Below are 25,104 nucleotides of genomic sequence, written 5' to 3'. Positions count from 1 at the left end.
AACGGTTTGCATGTTCACATCTTAACTTTTTTAGATCTATTGCGTGGTTATATTAGAAAATTTGACAGGTGTAAATTTTTTACTGATTCATAAAATTTTTGACACCTGTCAAAATTAGAAATGATAGATCTCAAAAAGTTAAGATAAGAACATGCAAGCCGTTTTGCTCTATCTCATTCTGGTTAAGAGTTATGACACTTGAAAACGTGAAAGTGTCATTTTTCATCAATATCGCAAAAACCGTTGTAGATAGACATCAACTTTCGGTTAAACGGGAAGTGACAGAAAGATGAAAATATTTTAAAAACATTCCAGACAATTCCAGAATTTCAAATTTCTATTGATATTAGATCCTAATAAACTTTTAATGAACGGTTTGGGTGGCTAACCCTGTATAGCAAAAATCAAACTAAAATGGAGTTACGTTAACAGAATTTAAATAAATAAGAAATATAAGAAAATCAGTTTAACTTTGGTTGAATGCATTTTGTACCTTCATCAGTGCATTTTTGGCATTTATAACATTTGGTCGTGTGTTTCTGATTTAATTTTAGATGACACCGGTCAAAATTATTTCCATAGAGCTGTAAAACCACAAAACACTCTTAAAATCTAGTAAAATCAATATCAGACGTATTTTATAGCTTTATAAGAGGAATTTTGACAGTTATGACATTTGGTCGTCAGTTACAGGTTATGCAGCTCTGTCTTTTGTTCTGTTCTAAACCTGCAGACACTGTCAAATTCAATCCCATAGAGGTACAAAACAATGTAACATATTTGAACATCAACTAGCACGACCGACACAATTTTGTTTATTCCTAAAAGCTGTTAGGCTTAAACGTCCAATGCAAATTGCGTGGTAGTTCGTGCCAATCTATTAAGCTGCCTCAAGATATGGTTTCAACAAAAGAGAGATTTGCAACACGCAACCATTTGGTTTTTCGCTCTAGGATATTTCGTGTGTGACGCAAAAATTGTTGACTATTTTGGACTTGCTGCCACGACTGACATACGATGTTATTATCCTCATTTTTCTTGTGAAATTACAAGAGAAAGCTTATGAATTCTTGTGACCGATGATGACTTACCAGAATCTGAATTATCTTCCTCGTACTCGTCGTAGTTAAAAGGACTGTCTGCTCTAACAATTGGATCGTCTATGGCGGCCACAAATGGTACAGCTGGAGTTGGAGCTGGAGCTGGATGTCTAGCTTCAGGACCGGGTGAAAAATGTAGTTCAACAACACCGTCTATCGGAAATCTTGGATCTGGAACACAAATTTGTATAATTATTACTCTAGTGGTCTTACCTCATACACATTAGGTATGATAACATCGATTAACTAAATTTTATTATCATATGGGTATTCTACAATATCTAACATATTTTTTTAATGTATTATATGTCATAACATGAGTTGGTTGGTCATACCGTTTGGCCGCTAGAGGGCGTTAAAGTTACTTCACCAAAAAATTACAGTTTTTGACACTCGTTGCTTTGACCCTGAATTACTCCCTTATTTGACAAGTTACGTCAAAATGTCATAGAAAACAAGAAATAGAGCAGATTTCAAGCTTTTCAAAAATGTCATAACATGAGTTGATTGGTCATACCGTTTGGCCGCTAGAGGGCGTCAAAGTTGCTTCATCATAAACTCATTGACACTCGTTGGTTTTACCCTAAATTACTCCCTTATTTGTTAAATAACAGTTTCAAGCACATTTTTGGAATCCTCACTAAATTTCCTATCTAGTGACATAAAAAACACCACAAAATTGAGTATAGTCAGGGAGAAAAGTGGTGTCCAAGTTTGAACTGCCAGAAAGACAGTTTCTAAGGACAGTCAGGAAGAAAATTGCTAGTAAAACCCACTTGGAGACAGAAAATTACAGTTTTAAGCACATTTTTGGAATCCTCATTAAATTTCCTATCCAATGACATAAAAAAACATTATAAAATTAAGTACAGTCAGGGAGAAAAGTTCAGTACAGTCAGGAGAAAAAAGATCAAAGTTTAAAGTGTCAGAAACACAGTTTGAAAGGACAGTCAGGGACAAATTCTTATTAATTAAGCGACCGAAATAATGTAAAACATTATTGAGTATTAAAGGTATTAAAGAAAATACAAATTTAAAAGCTAGTACAAAGAATGTAAATTTCCAAAATAAGCAATGCCACTTTGTATCGTTTTATAACGTTTCATAATTTTCATGGGTGACGTTTTTTTATCAATTTAATCAATAATCAGCAAATATAGGATAATGGAATATCAATATCTTAGATCAAATATATTTTTTTTATTATCGATACAGGCAATTGCAAAAAAACTCTTACCTAACATTGCCTTTTGCTTCCTCAATTATTTTGGTAGTAACTCAGACTAAAACAAGAAATACCACACTTTTGCACTGAATTCAAGGCTACATCACATAAAGCTCGATTTCTAGTAGTGAGTTTTTGGAATTACAACCGTTGGATCATGATTTGGAAGCAGATATTTTGCGCATTTTCGATGTAATCCGTTTTAGCTGATAACAGTTGTCTCTTATCATGTAGGTATTTTCACATAAACAACAAAAGTAATCAAATAGGGATATCCAGTACGGCAATCCAGTTATACTTCCTGACCGACCAGTATAAAAACGGTGGTTTTCAGAGAAAACCGCTGAGAATATTAAGGAAGTTTATTTATGCCTATCTTAACAAATCATTTTTGTTACTTATTTTAATTACTTGAATAAATTTTTTTAAGTAAAAGTATAAACATTTTATTAATTTGTAATATATTTATATGGGAAAAAGATTTTTTAGTATGTAAGCGGCTAACATTGCTACTGTAGGGTTTCAATGAAACCTTATCGATCAAGTAGTTATCGTTCTATATCGACAGCAGTAAATCTCTAATCTACAGCAAGTGGCATACGTGAGTATAAAGTGTAATCACCAAAAATAGTACATTTTGGTGCGATCTTTTAAGTTAATTCGTAACTAGGAACTGTCTATTCGAATAGGTTAGAATGTAAATCAACCTAAATTGATATACATGATAATCAAATTATTGCAGTTTAACTATAGAAATCACTTATACAAGATTAACTGTTTAAATTTTATTATGACCATCATATGATGATGCGCATATGATGGTCATAATAAAATTTATGTGTTTTTTGGGGAAGAAATGAAATATACACAGAAAAGTCACAGAGAAGTAGTACGTATATGCAAAATTTGTTTTTCAAATATTTCATAGATAGGCACAAACTATCTTTTAAATGATACTTCTCCAAATAAGTTAGAACTTTTGTGGAATATGATATTCTTACTTGCTTTGAAGTTGAAGAAATAATTGACCAATAGAATGTTATGTTAATTCCAAGTATTCATAAAATCATAAAAAGTGTGGTATTAAACAAAACTGAAGGTCGTACATCTGTTTTGTGACACTCTGTATGATCTGATTCTTCAAAATGTGCGCAACTGAGGGAATTGGATTAACAGAAATCAACATCTACCGGATGGGGTGAAGCTGATTTCAGATCTTATTGACATTAAAAAGAAGTAGTCTCTCAGTGTGTCTTATTGACATTAGTTACATACTCTACTAGAAACAATCCTATATTTCTTTGCGTCCCCTTTTCTAGTTAACTACTCGACTTTCCAGGTAGTTAATTTAATAAAGCTGTAACAATAATCGTAACAGACTTACCATTAGACGCATAATCCAACTCCTGCCGGGTAAAGCAGAGAATATGGTCCGCCACAGCACAGGTATGAAACTGGCACGCGAAAATGGTTTCTCGGTCGTTACCTAGGCCACGATGGTAGCACTTAATTAAAATATCACCACGAAGTTGAAGGCCACGTTTACGTTCGCCTGCTATGTTCACCGTGAACTGAGATATGCCCCTTGAAACTGTGTAAATGCCTAAAAAAGAGAAAAACACATTACAGTCATTTGACCTTTTCTTGTCAATAATTTTAGCAATATAGTACAGCTGACAATGTCAAAATCTATCAAAACATGCCCATAAGATTAGACTATTATTTTCTATTATGAAAAAATTTGGATTCAGATTATCCGGTATAGTCCAAACGTTAATCTCAAGAATGATTGATAGTATGGATTATCTTGAAAGTTTTGGGAACCAGTTCATAATATTTTCAAAACAAACTTATATTATTATGTCACCACCTACCTGATGTGTAAACTGCTGTTTGTCCTTCATACAGCTTCAGAAACGCTCTGCTTCCTCCATTTTGAAAGGAAGGAGTGCCCAAAACGGTTATGTGGGTCAGATAAAGGGGCGCAGTGTTGATTTTAATGTTATGAGATAACAAACCGGCAAAGTAGTCCACATATCTAAAAACAGTAAATCACTTAATAAATGATAAGTGCAAAACTATAACTAAAGGCAAACCTTTTATTTGAAGGTAATTTCAAGGGCCCAACGTTGTCGTCCAGAAACCTTCTCATCGAAAATCTATCTAGCGCCTGTTCGGCAGTGCCACATATACTGGAATAATGCATGTACGCGGCCACTATTACGCCTAATTTTTCTTTGGAACCCCTAAAAATTTTAAAAAAACTTAGTTTACGTTTGAAATACTGTTAAAACTACAAACCTTGAATGTAGCACCGCTATCCTATGTACATCTTTAGACAACCATGAATCAATTTCTTTACAAACACTGCACAACCGTTCCAGAGGTGGTGCCAGATTTGGTGTCCAACCCACTTCCTTGACGTATTTATGTTCAGTTCGAAGGGCTCGTTTCGGTTCGGAAAGATTGAATACCTTTAAAAAATTAAAAGTTTTAAACGATTTGTCAATATTTGATTAGAGTAAATATGGTAAAATTTAGTTTACTGACTAACTGTTTAATAACAAAAACTTGACAAGATTCAACTAAACTGTTAGAGTGAGTTTTCGTGCATTTGGTTTGTCTGAAGTAATGATGTTTTAATTTATAATATTAAGAATACAAGCTCCTGATGATGGGCACTTATGTGCTCAAAACACATAGAGCGTGTCATCTTTGTCTATAGAAGCCTAATAAATTAATTGTGGAGAAAGTTGTGTGTTTTTTCACCTCTTTCTTATACATACACCTTCACTGTGAGTGTATATAGACTTCACATTCCCTTACTTAAGTTTTTCCAATTTAGAAAATTATATTCTCTGGTAAATGCTGCTTTTGCCTTTTAAAATTTCTGATACATATGTGGATCATTTGCGTATTTCCTGACCAACTATAGGAATAGTGCTGTGATTTACGTAAATACTGCACCATGAAAAGTTCTAAGCTCTTTTGTGCGTTACAATGAAACAAAAACTACAAATCAAAAATGAGAGCCAAAACTGTACACATATACTATCCTGGTGGCCAATTAGTCGTGCCATAACATGTTGATAATATATGACCACCTATTACAGAAATGTACCGAGCTCTGATTCCAGACAAAAAGTCAATAAAAGAGAAAATAGAGCAATAGGTTCTTCTGGACGTCTGCCCGAGGGACTTTTATTAGAACTACGGTTTCCTGTTCCGGTCTGTAAGCAGCGGCGTAGTCTGTAAAACTATAAAAAAATCTCGGTTGCATCCCATATGTCAAATGCCGCAGGTAACGAATATTATTTATAACCATTTACCATGAAAACGTGCACTTGTACCGGTTACACCTCTTCCTTTTGAATTTTTTATTGGATTCGCAGCATTGGATATTGTTTTAGCACTGGTTGTGTAAGTAAAACATGCAATTCTCGCCATGCTTTTGGGTATTATAATTCTGTAAAAAACCACTACTTACTAGTAAACATAGAAATAATTGGCGTAAATTTACCTTAATCAGTAAGGTAAAGTAAAATTCTTGTTTCAAAAACTGTAAGAAAACTATGTTACTGTAACTCTTGCAAATTCTAGACAAATTTTGACAGTTTTGACATCACGTGGTTTTTGGAGGATAATTTAGCTAGACAGTCACGTGACTACACGTCAAAATAACTGTCACAAATCTCAGAAACACGTTTAGTATCCAATACTGCAAGAAAACTTTTTAAACCCATCTTTTAACAGTCAGGAACAAAATTCCTTGTCAAACCGACTTGAAATGAGAAAATGACGGCTTTAAGCACATTTTTGGAATCCTCATTAAATTTCCTGTCCAATAACATGAAAAAACACTACAAAATTTAATACAGTCAGGGAAAAAAACGGTGTCAAAACTGCCAGAACCACAGTTTGAAAGAACAGTTTGTGACAAAATCGCCTGTAAAACCCACTTGGAGTGAGAAAATGACTGTTTTAACCACATTTTTGAAATCTTCATTAAATTTCCTAACCAGTAACCTAAAAAAAATACAGCAAAATTTGGTACAGTCAGGGAGAAAAGCGGTGTCAAAGTTTGAACTGCCAGAAACACAGTTTGAAAGGACAGTCTGAGACAAAACTGCCTGTAAAACCCACTTGGAGTGAGAACTTGACTGTTTTAACCCCATTTCTGGAATCCTCATTAAATTTGCTATCCAATAACCTAAAAAAAATACAGCAAAATTTGGTACAGTCAAGGAGAAAAGCGGTGTCAAAATTTGAACTGCCAGAAACACAGTTTGAAAGGACAGTCTGGGACAAAATCGCCTGTAAAACCCACTTGGAGTGAGAAAATGACTGTTTTAACCACATTTTTGGAATCGTCATTAAATTTGCTATCCAATAACCTAAAAAAAACACAGCAAAATTTGGTACAGTCAGGGAGAAAAGCGGTGTCAAAATTTGAACTGCCAGAAACACAGATTGAAAGGACAGTCTGAGACAAAATTGCCTGTAAAACCCACTTGGAGTGAGAAAATGACTGTTTTAACCCCATTTTTGGAATCGTCATTAAATTTGCTATCCAATAACCGAAAAAAACACAGCAAAATTTGGTACAGTCAGGCAGAAAAGCGGTATCAAAATTTGAACTGCCAGAAACACAGTTTGAAAGGACAGTCTGAGACAAAATCGCCTGTAAAACCCACTTGGAGTGAGAAAATGACTGTTTTAAGTACATTTTTGGAATCCTCATTAAATTTCCTAACCAATAACATGAAAAAACACTACGAAATTTAATACAGTCAGCGATAAAATAGGGTGTCAAAATTTGAATTGCCATCAGAAACACAGAATTTGTAATTTACCCATTACTAAAAATAGGTGTAAAAAAATTGAAAATCCTTTTGTACAAATTTATGAATCTGTATTTGTTGCTGTGTCCTTGTGTTCATTATTTAGTAATCGGATCAGTTGGGATGCCATTATAGACATTCGAACTGAGTTATTGACCTAAATCCAGCCACCGACGACGCCGACTTAAGTAAACTATAACAAAAATACAGACGTGATTGAAATAAATCAATGATGTATAGGAAGAAAGAATTTTAATGTCAAACACATTGAGAGCAAAAAAAATCCAGAGGTTTTGTAAGCTTAACTAAAATTATCAAATTTGTTATGAGAAATGTTTGCTAGAAAATGTTCCTGGAAGCAATCTTAGGTGCCAAACTAATTATTAATTAAAGACTTCCTAGTTTAGTGTTTTAGAAACTGATAAATTGGTAAAGAATGACTGGTTAAGCAATGCTGAGATCAACACTAAGCATAACATTTTGTTATCTGTGGAATCAGTGAGAAGGAGACCTAAAAACAGCTACAACCAGAGCAAATATCAAAAAGGCCAGAAGAAAAACCTTAAGAAACAAAACGCTACTTAAGGTTACAATTGACAGCAAAATAGCAAAATGAAATGATTTTAAATGACCTTTTTCTTTTCTTCTTTCTACACTTTTGAGTAAGAAACTATTGTTAACTTCTTTCTAGTTTGTGATCGTATTTGCAACATATTTTTTCATGGAAAGTTCCTCCAATAAAGAATTGTGTGCAACTATTACTATTTTGACTTATTTTTCTTTCCATGTTGCCTTTTTAAACTATTTAAAGTAAGTTAAAAGAATAACATAAAGGCAAACGTACCATATAGTTATCACCGTGTTTGTTTCCAAGCATATGAGCTGCCTGCCTCTGCCCTTGCCTATATGAATGGGAAGTGGCAGAGGCAGGAAACCACATGGATATGATCCTTTCTGTGACATAGCTTAGGTCCATGCTTCCTTGTACATTCGATACAGGTCGGGTGGGTCTGGGTTGACTGGTAAGAGCCTCGCCATATCCATTATAAGAGGTCGATCTTAGCATCTGAAAGAAAATTTACTCCATGAATGCCACCCTAAGTTATCTATGATAATTTAGCTATTACATATAATAGTCTCTTTTTTAATGGTCAGTAAATCTAAATGGTGCCTTAGAAGGAAATTAACTGTCCTTTATAGACAACATTGATATTATGGGACCACATAGTGTATTTGAAGATAATGAGACAATAAATTATTCTTGTGTTAAATGTCAACTGAAACCAATATCCACTTTTTGCATATGAAAGGCAATTTATTTACTGTCCTGACGGTTTTATTCCAATTTAACTACTAAAAAAAGCTGAATATAAATTCAAGTAATTTAATTCACTTTCAACTGAATTTTTATACTTGCACCCTGAAATAAGCAAATTTCAGTTTGCATGATAATAAATCCACCCTGGATATCTACTTAATGCGTTTATTACCATCAGTCTGAGGCATTTACCACCACCTGGGTTATTGTATCTTTTACTTTGGTTCAAACGCAATGAACTCTGGTCATCCGGGAGGTTTAGAAATTAATTTTCGCCTGTAAAACCCACTTGGAGTGAAAAAGTGTCTGTTTAAGCAACAACATTAAGTACCATTTCACTTGTCAATTAAATGGACCACTACCATAAATAAAATCTAAAAGGCTTAATATGCGGAATAATCATAAATTTCTACGTATATCAAAACTTTTATGATCGTTGAGGAATTTACTTTCATAGGTCGTAATTGGATATCTCCATCTAATCTTTAAAGGTATTTTGTACAAACAAGGAAGATGATTTTTTCTATCGTAAGACCATTTCACTCTGAGAAAGCGATTGAATGGATGGCAAATTAAAAAGTAATTAAACCAATTAAAAGATAATTGCCGCAAAAAAGTTATAATTCGATTAAGGACATAAAAAAGTGTTACGACAGTACCTATTTAGGAAACTAACTCACCTTAATCTCCGATCCATTTTTGTATGGTTCATCATGGTTATGCTGAAACAAAAAAACAATTTTTTAGTACCAAATCAAGTTCAGAAAAAATTACAGCGACCCACATATTTATTTTTGGTTATTTGCCCAGTCAGTACATTATGGGATCAACAGAAACTGGCGCCAACGTACTCCAAAAAGGTGTGATCATTGGCGATTTGTTTGTTTCTTTCTGTTGCCTTTAGGTAATTATTATGTATTAGTTTTAACGGGCGTGTATGTTGGAATGGTTATTGTTTCCCACAGATACTGGTAATTTTTAGAAAACAGATTGCAGATAATAACATTTAATGACCATGGTAAATTTGACCGCTTTATTTTCAGTTTGACCTGAGAAAGTATACGTAAGTATAGCACAAACTAAAGTAATTTGTAAAAATGTGACACAATATACAGAGTTATTAATAAGCCTGCATACAGCTTAATATCTTTCACACCTTTGTTACTAAATTTCTATTTTAAATTAGAAAATAAAAATTAGTGATAAGTAAATTACCGGTATTTACCAAAAAATAAATTTCAAATACTGTGTTTCTGGCAGTTCAAATTTTGACACCGCTTTTCGTTCTGACTGTATCAAATTTTGTGGTGTTTTTTCAGATAATTGGATAGGAAATTTAATGAGGATTCCAAAAATGTGCTTAAAACAGTCAGTTTCTTACTCCAAATGGGTTTTACAGACGATTTTGTTCGTGACTGTCCTTTCAAACTGTATTTCTGGCAGTTCAAAGATTTATACGTCTTTTTTCCCTGACTGTTCCAAGTTTTGTAGTGTTTTTCAGGTTTTTGGATAGAAAATTTAATGAGAATACCAAAAATGTGCTTAAAACAGTAATTTTCTCACTGCAAGTGGGTTTTACAGGCGATTTTGTCTCTGACTGTCCTTTAAAACAGTGTTTCTGGCAGTTCAAATTTTGAGACCGCTTTTCTCCCTGACTGTACCAAATTTTGTAGTGTTTTTCAGGTTTTTGGATAGGAAATTTAATGAGAATACCAAAAATGTGCTTAAAACAGTAATTTTCTCACTGCAAGTGGGTTTTACAGGCGATTTTGTCTCTGACTGTCCTTTAAAACAGTGTTTCTGACAGTTCAAATTTTGAGACCGCTTTTCTCCCTGACTGTACCAAATTTTGTAGTGTTTTTCAGGTTTTTGGATAGGAAATTTAATGAGAATACCAAAAATGTGCTTAAAACAGTCATTTTCTCACTCCAAGTGGGTTCTACAGGCGATTTTGTCCCTGACTGTCCCTTCAAACTGCGTTTCTAGCAGTTCAAATTTTGAGACCGCTTTTCTCCCTGACTGTACCAAATTTTGTAGTGTTTTTTCAGGTTATTGAATAGAAAATTTAATAAGGATTCCAAAAAAGTGTCTAAAACAGTAATTTTCTCACTCCAAGTGTGTTTTACAGGCAATTTTGTCTCTGACTGTCCTTTAAAACAGTGTTTCTGGCAGTTCAAATTTTGAGACCGCTTTTCTCCCTGACTGTACCAAATTTTGTAGTGTTTTTCAGGTTTTTGGACAGGAAATTTAATGAGGATTCCAAAAATGTGCTTAAAATAGTCATTTTCTCACTCCAATTAGGTTTTACAGGCGATTTTGTCCCTGACTGTCCCTTCAAACTGTGTTTCTAGCAGTTCAAATTTTGAGACCGCTTTTCTCCCTGACTGTACCAAATTTTTTGGTGTTTTTCAACTTATTGGATAGGATATCCAATAAAGATTCCAAAAATGTGCTTAAAACATACATTTTCTCACTCCAAGTAGGTTTTACAGGCAATTTTGTCCCTGCCTGTCCTTTCAAAATGTATTACTGGCAGTTCAAACTTTGACACCGCTTTTCTCCCTGACGGTACCAATTTTTGTAGTGTTTTTTCAGGTTATTGGATAGGAAATTTAATGAGAATTCCAAAAATGTGCTTAATACAGTCATTTTCTTATTCCAAGTGGGTTTTACAGGCGATTTTGTTCATGACTGTTTTTTCAAACTGTGTTTCTGGCAGTTCAAACTTTGAGACCGCTTTTCTCCCTGACTGTAACAAATTTTTTGGTTTTTTTTTATGTTAGTGGATAGAAAATTTAATGACGATTCCAAAAATGTGCTTAATACAGTCATTTTCTTATTTCAAGTGGGTTTTACAGGCGATTTTGTTCCTGACTGTTTTTTCAAACTGTGTTTCTGGCAGTTCAAACTTTGATACCGCTTTTCTCCCTGGCTTTACCAAATAATTATGTAATGTTTTTTTTCAGGTTATTGTATAGGTATTTAATGAAGAAGCAATTTTGTCCATAACTAGCTAGCATAATTTGTTCATAAGTCGGTTCTTTTGAAAGTTAAATGATCGTGAAAATTAATTGACAATTGTGAGACTTAATAGGATTTTGATTAATACATTGAGATGATTTTAAAAAAAATCATCTAGAGGATTTAGGTCGGGTGAACGAGGGGACCATTCAATGTTTGGAACAACCATACATTGTGATAAAACCAATAAATGGTATTATAAATGGACCGGTATGAAAAAGTGTAATCTTGCCAACATCAACGATAATATCATTGAATCAGATATAATTACTGTGATTCTCATGAATAACCCTGTATGATTAAGTAGTGTACGCTTTTGTTCTTGACAGGAAATCCAATTAGACCTTTTAATAAGTATCTCATCAGTACTACTCTCTTGGTTTTAATTAAGTGCAGTATAAAATATGTTAGCTAACAGGAAAAATCAAAATAAACACTAATTCCTGTCTGCACCTTGCAATAGCATTAACTAGAAACTTCAAACATGCCAGACTCGTTTAACTCTATATTTAGCCCGGTTATACACCACCAGAACAGGGATGTTCTGATGGGAAAAAACAAACCAGAAGCAAATGCAGCAGAAAATAAAACAATCTAAAATATTTGATTAGACGTCTTGATAGATGATAGGCTATTTACTGAACGAATGTATGGCATAACATGCAATTGTTAATCACTCAATTTGTCTGTATCGCTGTTTAATTCTTAACATTCTAGGGTCATTAGGTAGATGATTGAATATTCAATGCAAATTATAATGACTGTTCAGTTATTTGCAATCAGATGAAAGCAAGATATTATCAACTATCTGGTAAGAGTGAAGCGACAAGACGGAAATTATTAGTTTAGAGTGGTTCTCATGGTCAAACAGGTTATGTATTAATTAATAAATAGGGTCCACAATGTCTAGATTAATAATCACTTAGTTGATATTTATGGGTTAATTTGTATTTTTCTAATCTCCGGTCATATTAGTGGCGTAGTTTAATGACTTTGCCAAATCGATACGAGAGTTGGAAGATTACGCGGAAATCCCATATTATGGGGAGATTTTCCAATTTACAAGTTCATCTAGAAACCTGCGAATTAATTAACATATGCTACATATCACTTAACATAGTACGGTTAATGGTAACGGCAAAGAATTCTATAGAATATAATACAAAAAGCTATCAAACAATTAGCGATGGCCAGAGAATGTTAGAAACTGTACGGAAGTTATATTAAGATACAACCCGTATCATAAAAATTCAAAATTTAAATTTTTGGAGCTTTTTACATATTTTGAATTATTTTCTATTAAATATGGCAACATTGCCTTTCCAAGGCTTAGAGACAATTCTACCAGTACAAAACAAGTGTTTTTTAACCCAAAATACAGATTTTGCAGTCTTGCTAGTTTGATTTTTTTTCACTGCCTTTATATGACTCTAGGGCAGTTTTAGCAGTACCAAACAACGACTTTTTTCAATCAAAAAGTGGATTTTACAGCGTTGCCAGCTTGAAAACACAATGAAATGATTTCACTAGATTAAACAAGTCAAAGTGTCGGTTATTTTGAATTATTTTTAGTTCAATGTGGTAACACTGTATTTACAAAGCTTTAGGGCAGTTTTAGCAGAACAAAAGCAGTGCTGTTTAAGCGAAAAAGTGACTTTTCCAGCGTTGCCAGCTTGCAAGTACAATTAAATTTACCCATCTGGTTAAACAAGTCAAAAAGTCAGTTACTTTGAATTATCTAAGCAGTTAAAGACAATTTTCAAAATGGTTCTTAAATTAAATCAAAATTCTTCTAACTCAAACTGTTTTTGCGATATTCATAGAAATATTCGAAAAAAATAATCAATTTTGATGTATTCTAGCGGCCAAATGGTACAAATTAGGTCCATTGGCCGCTAGAGGGCGTCAAAATTGATTGATTGATTTGATTAGATTTCAAATAAGCGAAATTTTAACTCAAATTTGTGATTTTTGGGCTTACTATACTAACCAGCGGCTATATTGAATTTTGTTCAATCAATCAAAGCGACCTTTTTTACTAATTTCAAACTGGGGAACACGAATCTGACGCCAATTTTGCTCTACCTGGCACGGTTTCGGAATTATGGCAATTTTGACAGTTTTTAGGGAGTGGCACCCTTAAAAAAGGACATTTTGACAAATGACAATCCACGTCTGATTTCGCTTCTTTCGTCAGACTTAGCTATCTAGGTAGTCAAAAACAATTTTCAAAATTTAAACATTTTCCCAATAAATCGAGGGATAAATCCCTGTGGAAAGTGAGAAATCAGTTTTTTATTTTTCAAGATTAAACCGGTGCACTACAGAAAAATGTCATATTTAGTTAAAGTTACCTTCCATCGGGGTGTATACGTGGTAAACCGTTTTCGAGATAATCATGAAAATATCCGAAAAAAACAACAAATCATAAATATTTTCCTTCAGCTATCAACAATGATGTAATCAAGACAACACATTCCATAACATCATCAAACGTTCACTTTTAAGATTATACACAGGTTGAGCAGTAATTAAAGTACAAGTTTATTTTAAATGCATTATTAATACCTGCAATTTATTTTCAATATGAAAGGACACGTGCCAAACAGTGAAGGCAAGTTGGTACAACATTTTCGCTGTGATATCATTCAACGTCCGGTCATTTCGCTTTGCAGCGCAACTTTTCAAAGAAAACAGCGACTGCGATTTTTTTACCGACATTTCCCGGTATTTTAATATAAAAATCTTTGTTTAACGCACATTGTTTCATCACAGATTTTCACCCTGTTTTCATGGCATAATATTCAGGTATGATATGTATTTTCACTGGCACTAGTTTTTTTCCGGACATCCGGTAATGCGGTATTGCGACACGCCCCGTTAACATTGCCGGAATCCACTCCATCCAGAATCCAGACTCCCCGTACACTTTTCGAATATTACTCGGGTAGTTTCGTTTCTATCCAGATCTTGGGATATCACTGTACGAGAACTGCCGAACTAGACGAGTTTTCAGTTTGTCAGGTTGGTAGTCATGACAACTCAAGGACGCCGGTTTCAAGACATTTAAAATGCCATGAATGCGTTATGAGAAGGTAAATTGATAGGAAAATTGCTTTTTAAATTATGAACGACTTGGGGGATGAAAACTGAAAGCTGTCGAGTAATTTAGGTCTTCTGATTGTTATGATAAGGGATGCAATGCAATAATTTTCAGACCTACAATTAAATTCCAGCTAAATTAGCCAGTTGCTAATGATATGCATTTCCTGTGTTTTGTTTTAGTATCTCTTATAAAATCCTGATTTGCAACTTTGTTTATGAAATAATTGACTTATTACGTTCAAAGACTTAAAACCAACCCAACTTAAGTTAAAAATAGTCTCGAAAACGCTCAAAATTGACTTAAAAAATGCCTTTCTAGTCAGTTTTCATAGTTTCCGGACAAATTGAAGGACTTGAGTCTTGAAAATTGAGAGAAACCAGTAAATGGACTTTAAAACGGTGAAAATTAACTTGAGAAACTTAAAAATTGTTATTGTAACCAATTTTCATAGTTTTCAGACAAATTGAAAGACTTTAGTCTTCAAAATTGACTTGAGAAGCTTAAAAACTGTCTTTGTAGTCAGTCGTCACAGTTTTCATATAAATTGAAAGACTTTAGTATTGAAAATTGACTTGTAGACATGAAAAACTGTTTTTCTAAAATTTTGGACTACAAATTCACACTTACATTCACTTAAACCTTGAAAATTGACTTGAAGTTACACCACAAGAAGTTACACTGAACCAATGAAAAGTGACTTCAGAAGCTTAAAATTTGCATTTGAAGTAAGTTTTCATGATATGAAACCAAATTTCAATATTTTAGTCTTGAAAATAAATTTGCTTTTCATTTTCTTAAAACTCTTGGCTATTTAGTGCTTTAAAACTGTTCTCAGCTTGGGAAATCGAGTTTCATGACTATCTTCACCAAATTTTTGACATAGTAGACTTAAAAAAACCATTTTTAAATTTTCTATAGGCTTAAAAATGTCATTTCAAGGTTTGTCACTATTAAATTGACCTTTAGACACGTCAGTGCTAAAAATTCGAGCATTTCTTAAAAATCTGTTTTTAGTGCTTTAAGACTGTGTTCAGCCTGAAAAATCTAGTTTCGAGACTATCTTCACAAAGTTTTTGACTTATCAGCCCTGAGAGCCAGTTAGTACACTGTCCATAGTTTTAAAAATGTCACTTCAAGCTTCTTTCACTATTAATTTGACATCTACACTCATCGATTCAAAAAATTGGAGCATTTCTAAGAAATTCGAACTTTTTATTGCTTTAAGACTGAAAAATCGAGTTTAAGACTATTTATAATGGTAAACGTCAAGTTTCAAACTCTTCAGTAATAAAGGTAAAAATTTTGGAACTAAATGCTACAATATTCGCCTTAAAAACTAATTTTGACAAATTAATTAGACCAAAACAATTAATTTGGACTGTCTCCAGTGTTTAATTGAATTCTAGACATGTTTCAGTCCAGAAAATTGAGTTGTATACCAATTACAGTCCTGAAAAAAATCTTTTGAACTGTCTTTAGTCTTAGTAAAGTCATTTCTAGCATTAAAAGTCAAGAGACTATTTTTAATATGTAGTAAAAAATGAGTTTTATGTGCAACAATCTTTCTCTTGATTTCCAAAACTTTTTATAACTGAAATCAATTTCAAACACTCTATAATGGATTGCAGTCTGAAAAAAACGGATTTTAAGATCATTTTTAGTAGTAAATAACAAGTTTTTAGACTATTCAGTACAAATTTGAACATTCACAAGTTTTGAATGATCAGTTTGACCGAGTTTGACACTACTTATATCCTAAAAAACGCCAGTAAAAATGAGTCCAAAAATGTGTCTTTTTACTTTTTACTAACTATTTTCAGTGTCAAAAATGACAAAATATAGGATTTACCTTTTTTTTTTTACTTTAAAAACGTAATAACCCGATTATCTAGCAAACATAATTTTAAATCAAAATTTTACAAAAGATACCTTTTTCTCCAAATTGAACAAGGAAATTAAAAAAAAATTAATTTTTTTTATAATATCCAGTGAGAGTAGAAAATAGAGTGGCCTTTCAATAATCGCCGTTATAAACACAAAATAATTCACTACAAAAACTGTGATTTTGTGCTTGTTAAAATTTTCTGCACAGTTATAATCTACGTCATACCTATTTAATAATCCTTTTAAAATGCCTCATGAAAATAAATTGGCACACTTTCCCCACATATTTCTTCTAAAAACTGCGTACATAACCTTTCATCAAATATCAATTTGCACTTAAAAATAATAACCACGTACCACATCCTGTTCTAATATAATTAAACAAAAATATGTTTGGGTTACTTACGCATAACCGGATTATTCTAACTGTCAACTTATAAAGTAAATACACAACAAAGCACATAATCTGTTACTAATTGAGAAATCAAATAGTGTAACCAACATTGCCTAAAAATAAAACGAAAACTAATGAGATTTCGAACCGAAACCACTCATCAGGTGAACAGTTTACACAAAGTTGAAAAAAAAAAACAATTTGCCCGCAAAATATGCGCAAAAATAATCAGTTAACTAGATATAAGTTCAGTGCCGCAACATTTCTCGATTCACTTTTAAATTAAAGAAAGATTAATTGTTTAGATTAAATGCAAATCTGAATACCGACCGAAGATATTGACGGTAAAATATATTTTGATTTCGAACTGGCGATGCTGTAAAAAAGTCTCAAGCTTTAATTTTATGGGATAATTTCTTTTACTTTGCATGATATTATCAGGTCAAGATTGGATGTTTCTGGTTAAAAATTAATATTATAACAACAAATCATACCACACGTCGATGGTAGTTGAAGATACTATAACTGTATAATATGAAATTATACTGATATTCAGCTTAAACCTTTCATGGTTTCAATGATTGCATGTAATCATACTAATTAGAAGAAATGCCAGCGCCAGCTATTTATTATTTCAAAAACGTTTGACTGATTGACAATAATTACTGCGACATATGGTTAAAAGTTGCGCTTTACACAATTACCGACCACCATAACCCAATTTGGCAATCTTAAATCTAATGTCCATAATAAATTGACATTTTTTTAAGTTAAACAGAAATAAATATCTAAAAAATAGATGCCATAGATGAATAAGCAAAACTTCTTGCTTTAAAAAACAACTTTACACCGTAACAGTAACCTAAAGAATAAACTTAATTGGTTATGGTTTGGTTGGAGTTTCTCTTACTTTCATTTGAAGTGAACAACTGATTATGGCGCTATTTTTATCTGATCTAATACTGATAGATTGTTGTTTTTGAAAATCTTATTTTATGCGGTTCATTGTACAGGGGGAGTCAACGATAGATTAAAGTTTATTATCTCATTTGTCTCAAAAAAAAATGTTAAAATCAAAAAATTCTGTTTGCTTGGTGGAATTGGTTCATAAAAGTGTGGCAGACAAAATATGAGTTTTTTTTTATTAGAATTCCCTATTTTTTTATCATTTTTAGATTCTCCATGAAATTCTCAAAATCAAATAAGTAAGTTTAAGTTTTGTTGCAAGTGACGTACAAAAATAGAACAGTTATATAAGATTTTTTAAAAGTGAATTAATTTCATCTTTTTTTTTTGGAAAAACCCAAAAATATTTTTTTTTTGTACGTCATTTATAACAATAAAAAAAAAGAAAATATGAATAAATCACGGATTTTGACAGGTGTCACGTGACTGTCTAAGTAAATGGTATTCCCTGTCATAAACATCAAAAACATTGGCTTTGTGTGGGCAAAAAGATGCCAGAATCACAGTTTAGTTTTCTTGCAGTTTTCGAGAGGATCCATGGTTTTTGACTGCATGAACATTATTTTTCAACAGTTGTCACGTGACTGTCTATGTAAATGTGTGTGTTTGAGTTTTATGTGACAGTTGTCACAAACGTCAAAACTGTCAAACTTTACCCAATCAGGGCATGAAAATGTAAAAGTCACAGTGCAGAATAACAGTTAACTTGCAGTATTCGAAACAATATGTGTTTTTTATAATTTTCTGACAATTGGTTAGTCAGCTGTCACGTGACTATCTAAGTAAATAGTGTTCTAGTATCACGTCAAAACTGAAAAACTTTGCCTAGTTTGGGCATAAAGCTCTAAAAATCACAGTATGGATCAGTTTTCTTGAAGTATTCGAGACAAGTCGTGGTTTTTAGCTCCACGGACCTTACTTTGACAGTTGTCACGTGACTGTCTAATTAAATAGTGTACTAGTATCACGTGATTGCTGTCACAGACGTCAAAGTGTGCTCAACCAAAACATGAAGCTGCCAAAATCAAAGTTTAGGACTTTTTTTATACTGTTCGAAACAAAACGTGTTTTATAGCTTCTTGATCCGTAGTTTTACAGTTAACAGGTCATTGTCTAGGTAAATAATGTTCTAGTATCACGTGACAACTGCCAGAAACGTCAAAACTGAAAAACTTTACTTAGTTTGGGCTTAAAGCTCTAAAAATCACAGTATGGATCAGTTTTCTTGAAGTATTCGAGACAAGTCGTGGTTTTTAGCTCCACGGACCTTACTTTGACAGTTGTCACGTGACTGTCTAAGTAAATAGTGTACCAGTATCACGTGATTGCTGTCACAGACGTCAAAGTTTGCTCAACCAAAACATGAAGCTGCAAAAATCAAAGTTCAGGACTTTTTTTATACTGTTCAAAACAAAACGTGTTTTATAGCTTCTTTATCCATAGTTTGACAGTTAGCAAGTCACTGTATAGGTAAATAATGTTCCAGTATCACGTGACAACTGCCAGAAACGTCAAAATTGAAAAACTTTGCCTAATTTGGGCATAAAAGCTCTAAATATCAGTTTTCTTGCAGCGTTAAACACAAAATATGTTTTAGAGCTTCATGATCCCAAATTCAACATTTTGGCAGAAGGACTTTGAGAAAAATTTCCAAACAAACAAGAAAAGTGGCTGAATATATCAAAGACACAAAAAATAAATTTGAAGGATTTTGAACCAAATTAGTGGACAACTAAGAAGATTTAAAATTTATATCCACTGAATTGGCAAAAATGTATATCAAGAAAGCATCAGAATAACAAAGACAAATACTCAATAACTCTTAAATAAAAATAAGACTTAGACTAAAGGTTAAGGATAAAGTGTTGCAATAACAAAAACTGGGAGAGAACATTTCTAGAGAATCTCAAGATGTAGAAAATATTGTTGAGAATGCTAATCTGGAAAACTGGTAAAAGATGTTGCTGTGAAAAAGACCGAAAACTTTGGAGATGAAATTGATTAATATTTGATAACAAAGATTGTCTTTTAAAGGTTTCAGAAACCGTAAAATGTGTCCTATTTAAAATAATGGAGATTTGTGGTTCTAAAGACAGTTTCCTGGGAAAGATGAAAGCAAAATCGAAGGATCTATGTAAGCTGTTGAAAATTGTGCATAATATCAAAGTAGTTATTATAGAATTAAACATTATCAGAGAACATTCAAATATTAGGAGAGAGTTTAAATCATAACTTATTTTGGTCACTGTCTAAAAATATGACAGAAAGTCTTATTGAACATTGATTTCCAGAATTTTCGACACTTTTAAAAAAGTATCGTTCTAATAACATGAAACTGAAACAGTTGAATCATCGGTTATTTCTAAGTTACTTTTGTTTACTGGTTTCACGCTGTTGGCATCCGAATTATAATTGGTGGACTTTATTATTTGCATTAACAGCGTTTTTAAAATATATCAACAATACATTATGTAAGTATCGTGTTTGCCATGTGTAGCTTACAATAAGAGACTAAAAACAGGTGCTATTTTGATGCGCTCATAAAGAAGTTGGATGAACAAAGAAAGTGGAGCCAAAGAATGGAAAAAAAACACTATCCACATGTGTTTTGCATGAAAGCAAACACGTCTTTTTTTCTTTAATAATAAACAGACCCTACCTCGGATTTGCCACTCCAAAATCTGTAAAACAGATCGTATGGTTGGGGCGAATTAACCTTGGACACCATATTTCTGCACGATTATTTCCAATCAAACTTCATTCATTTTCAATCGGCCGGAAACTAGTACTCGTACAAGCGTCGATCACATTTTCAATAATTTTAAAACAGGATTTTCTTGTTATACTCAAACGACGGCGGCATTTTGCGGCTTCCCGTTCTGTTTAGCATCGGCACGGTTCTAATACTGACAGTAATTGGCCGCGAATTTTTAGAGATACCAGATACACCGCTTAGAAAAGTCTGATGTAAACAGAATCGACCAAAGTCGTGACGTCAAAGTGGTAGATGCCGGATTTTCGGACTTTTACTCAATGGTCAAAAACCATTAGGGTTTGGTGGCCACTAGCCACCAACTGCATCGCTTTAAATAAAAATGATTTCAGGCCTATAAAATCCACTCACATAAAACTGTGCATGTGTAAGTTTGAAAAACAACAATCAGCAAGTGTTCAGTCAATTAGCTTTTGATCGAATACTTATTTATAGTTGAAAAATTTGGATGATTTGCCAAAATCACAATGTTCTTAAATGCACTAGATACCCGAGACTCCATAGAATACTAAAGAGATAAGGAAAGTTTAGTAGGGGAAAACTAAAACTACTCTGTGTACTTAGGTTTACTGATGAAGAGGTCAAATGTTTCAGTTAAATACTCTCAAACACTTTAACCATGAAAAATTGAACCAGAAGAGGCGTAGTTATCAGATTAGATTTAATTCAACGTTTAAAAGTACAACAGCAATAACAAAAATAAAAAATTCTGATGAATACTAAAATCATAAAAAAAACACCACAAAAATCAGTGGCGACATCTAAATTTTTCTTTGACTTCTATTATTATCTTAAAAATTTCAATTGTCTATCTAAAGCAGGTTTTTCCAAGTTAAAAAGTTAGAGTATACAATTTTCACTATTCCCCCTGACTGTACCAAAATTTGCAGTGTTTTTCAGGTTATTGAATAGGAAATTTAATGAGGATTCCAAAAATGTGCTTAAAATAATAATTTTTTTACTCCAAGTGGGTTTTACAGGCGATTTTGTGTATCAAATTTTGCAATATTTTAGAAAGTTAAAGAAAATGAGGAGCTCAAAATGATTCTTTTAAGTGGTTGAACCACCCTGAATTCCCAAAAATAACTGAGTTACAGCGTGCTCAAATTCAAACACCACAATTTCAACTGACTTGAAAATTTGTTGCGTCAAACCAGTTTTTCCTAAATAAATCGGATACGATGAAAGTTACAAAAATATGGAAAGAGACCAAAAATATTCCTAATTAACTCCTTAATCCAACACCGTAAGTTTGCAGGACCGTTTTTGCTTCCAGTATACAGGGTGTACAAGAAAAGTAAGGTGGTTCACTATTTTTGTCACTCTGTACGCAATTTTTAAGATGGTATTTTTTACTCTATCCCACTGCAAAGAGGAGTTCAAGACAGTTAATTTGAGTGGTTCAACTTCCCTAAACTCCCAAAAATAACTGAGTTACAGGGTGCTCAAATTTCAAGTCACAATTTCAACTGGTTTGAAAATTTTTTGCATCAAATCAGTTTTTCCTAAATATCTCAAAAACGGTGGAAGTTACAAAAAAATTGCCGGGGACCAAAAATGTTCCTAATCAACTCCTTAACTCAACACCGTAAGTTTGCAGGACCGTTTTTGCTTCCAGTATACAGGGTGTACAAGAAAAGTAAGGTGGTTCACTATTTTTCTCACCCTGTACGCAATTTTTAAGATGGAATTTTTTACTCTACACCACTTGAAAAAGGAGCTCAAGACGGTTAATTTGAGTGGTTCAACTTCCCTAAACTCCCAAAAATAACTGAGTTACAGCGTGCTCAAATTTCAAGTCACAATTTCAACTGGTTTGAGAATTTTTTGCATCAAACCAGTTTTTCCTAAATAACTTGAAACGGTAAAAGTTACAAAAAAATTGCAGGAGACCAAAAATGTTCCTAAACAACTCCTTAACTCAGCAACGTAAGTTTGCAGGACCGTTTTTGCTTCCAGTATACAGAGTGTGCAAGAAAAGTAAGGTGGTTCACTATTTTTGTCACCCTGTACGCAATTTTTTACTTTACACCACTGGAAAGACGATCTCAAAACGGTTCTTTCAAATGGTTGAACCACCCTGAACACCCAAAAATAACTGAGTACAGGGTGTTCAAATTTCAAATCACAATTTCAACTGGTTTGAAATTTGTTTGCATCAAATCAGTTTTTCCTAAATATCTCAAAAACGGTGAAAGTTACAAAAAAATTGCAGGGGACGAAAAATGTTTCAAATCAACTCTTTAACTCAGCACCGTAAGTTTGCAGGACCGTTTTTGCTTCCAGTATACAGAGTGTGCAAGAAAAGTAAGGTGGTTCACTATTTTTGTCACCCTGTACGCAATTTTTAAGATAGAATTTTTTACTTTACACCACTGGAAAGAGGAGCTCAAAACGATTCTTTTAAGTGGTTGAACCACCCTGAACTCCCAAAAATAACAGAGTTACAGAATGCACAAATTTTTGCGATGTGGAATTTCAGAAAAATTACGTGTGATATAGTTGTGTTAATTTTCACTAGTTATTAGCGTGTTTTTAGAGAATTACTGTCATTACGCTTGTTTTATTCACCACCAAAATAACTACTAATTAAAGTGATTAATCATTCATCAAACACCTAAATAGTTGTGTTGATGTAAAGTGGTGTAATTTATTACGTCTGTTGACAAACACTCTCTTTTTTACATAACTTGCAAACTAATGGTCTTCGACTTGTGCAAAAAAAAATATGGTTATTACTAAAAGTAAATTTGCATTCAGAATGGTTGCCGCCTTGACCAAAAATAGCAGTGATGTAACATGTAAGAAATATCACTTATTTGCTATTCTAACCATCACGTCTTTGAAAACAGGTTGGGCGCCACAAAACAAACATTAGGACTAGAAATCGTATAACCCTTTTTCGTTTTATGGGTGTTTCGGCTGAAGAGTTAATAATCAGGGTCACATTGAGAACAGGTCCTAAAATCTGCTTCGAGTTTTTTTTTTTCGTTTTGTATATGCATATTGGTATCTAAACATAACCAGTGTGTGTCTTGGGTAATCCTAATATCCTCAAGTGTTTATTTAGAGAACATATTCTTTTCGAAGTAGAAATAAACGTTAACCAAACTGACCGGTCCGTCATCGTCATAATATTTATCTTTGCAATTTTATCATCCCATTCAAACATATGTCAGATTAAGTAAACTGATCAGCTGAAAAAATAAACTATTTATAATAGCGAGAAAAATTTAATGGATAAAATCTTTGAGAAAGTGAAATGAATTTCTGTCAAGTTTGTTTTTGTGGTTTTACCAACACCGTAAACAAGAAAAACTGCTTAAGCGATTAGCAACAGTATCGTGGACTTTTGCATCATCATTTGTCGTCGCGTTATTAGCATATTATTAGCATTAAAATCAAGAATTGTAGCCAAAAAAGTTGAAACATGGCAGCAAAAAATGCTGTTTATTACGGTCGTCTACCTCTGTCGTATGGATTTTGCCTGAATAGACGTTATACCGTTGATGATCGTATTAAAATTCTAAAAAGCTTTGCCTTGTTTGCTTGATTAAGTATATGCCATGTGTATACGTCGCATCTTTACCTTGACCTTAAACATTTGGCACAATAAATGGCAAACGAGTGTAAAACGTAATGAAAGTCATAAATTACAAGCGACTATGTTTGTTTCGCATGTTCCTGCTCTATTAAGGAAATGTTACCATTATTTCTGAAGTTACTGAGGAAAAGTGAAAGTGGAATAACATATCAGACACTGTAGGTACAAATACTGTCAGAACTCAGACGTCATGTGACTTTTAACTTCTAATTCTTAATTACCTACATAATGTATACCAAAAATTCATTTCTCCATAACTGTTTATTAATATGCTTATTATTCACTAGTTTTCACTAGTAATAGCACCCATTACCTACCCGAGAGTAATGAGTTACTATACTCACTGGTTCAGTCCAGCCGCGGACACCACCAATATACAGGGTGCCAAATATGGGGATTTTGAAAACGATAATATTCAAAAGATTAATCAAGTGTTGCACGTCATTTAAATCAGAAAACAAAGCAGTTTAGAGAGAGTTTTAGAAGGAAAAAAGTTTCAATGAGGAAGTGTCAATAAATTTAAATTGTCACATCAAATAAGCTTACAATAAAATAAAAATAATTTTTTTTTTCCGAAATTTCGTATTTTTTCGGTTATTTCTGGAAGTGATCGGATTTTTTTAAATGTTAAAACGGCCTAAGATTTAACTCTAAATTCCGCAACTTTGTCTTTATTTAACCAACTCTGTATCTCTTACCGTTTTTGAGATCCCCATATTTAGACACGAATTTGTGCCACATAGTGAAAATCAAAATAAATTAAAGTAACGTAACAGTTAATAGAAACAAATGTTTTAAATGGAACTAACGTTTTCATTCATTAAATTATTGTCATATTTTGACAGTCATGACATTTGGTTGTCAGTTACAGA

General features: G+C 33.0%; 1 protein-coding gene across 16 annotated transcripts in view; it reads right to left on the bottom strand.

The window, feature by feature from the left end:
* Positions 1–25,104, bottom strand: part of by (focal adhesion protein tensin) — a 151,079-nt gene that overhangs the window by 27,392 nt on the left and 98,583 nt on the right. For 13 of the 16 annotated variants that reach the window (XM_081987375.1, XM_081987376.1, XM_081987381.1 and 10 more), the window contains 7 exons: positions 9,165–9,206; positions 8,011–8,232; positions 4,627–4,799; positions 4,422–4,571; positions 4,200–4,363; positions 3,710–3,928; positions 1,092–1,271 (listed from right to left, as the gene is read on the bottom strand). In XM_081987375.1, coding sequence (XP_081843501.1) covers positions 1,092–1,271; positions 3,710–3,928; positions 4,200–4,363; positions 4,422–4,571; positions 4,627–4,799; positions 8,011–8,232; positions 9,165–9,206 — 1,150 coding nt within the window. Of the gene's footprint in view, positions 1–1,091; positions 1,272–3,709; positions 3,929–4,199; positions 4,364–4,421; positions 4,572–4,626; positions 4,800–8,010; positions 8,233–9,164; positions 9,207–14,073; positions 14,152–16,901; positions 16,974–20,514; positions 20,766–25,104 lie in introns of those variants that run through there. The other 3 variants (XM_081987388.1, XM_081987390.1, XM_081987387.1) reach the window with 3 other exon arrangements.

Source organism: Ips typographus, linkage group LG9, assembly GCF_016097725.1.
Source record: "Ips typographus isolate SLU linkage group LG9, UJ_Ityp_2.0, whole genome shotgun sequence".
Lineage (NCBI taxonomy): Eukaryota > Metazoa > Arthropoda > Insecta > Coleoptera > Curculionidae > Ips > Ips typographus.
This window is presented reverse-complemented; position numbering and strand designations above follow the sequence as displayed.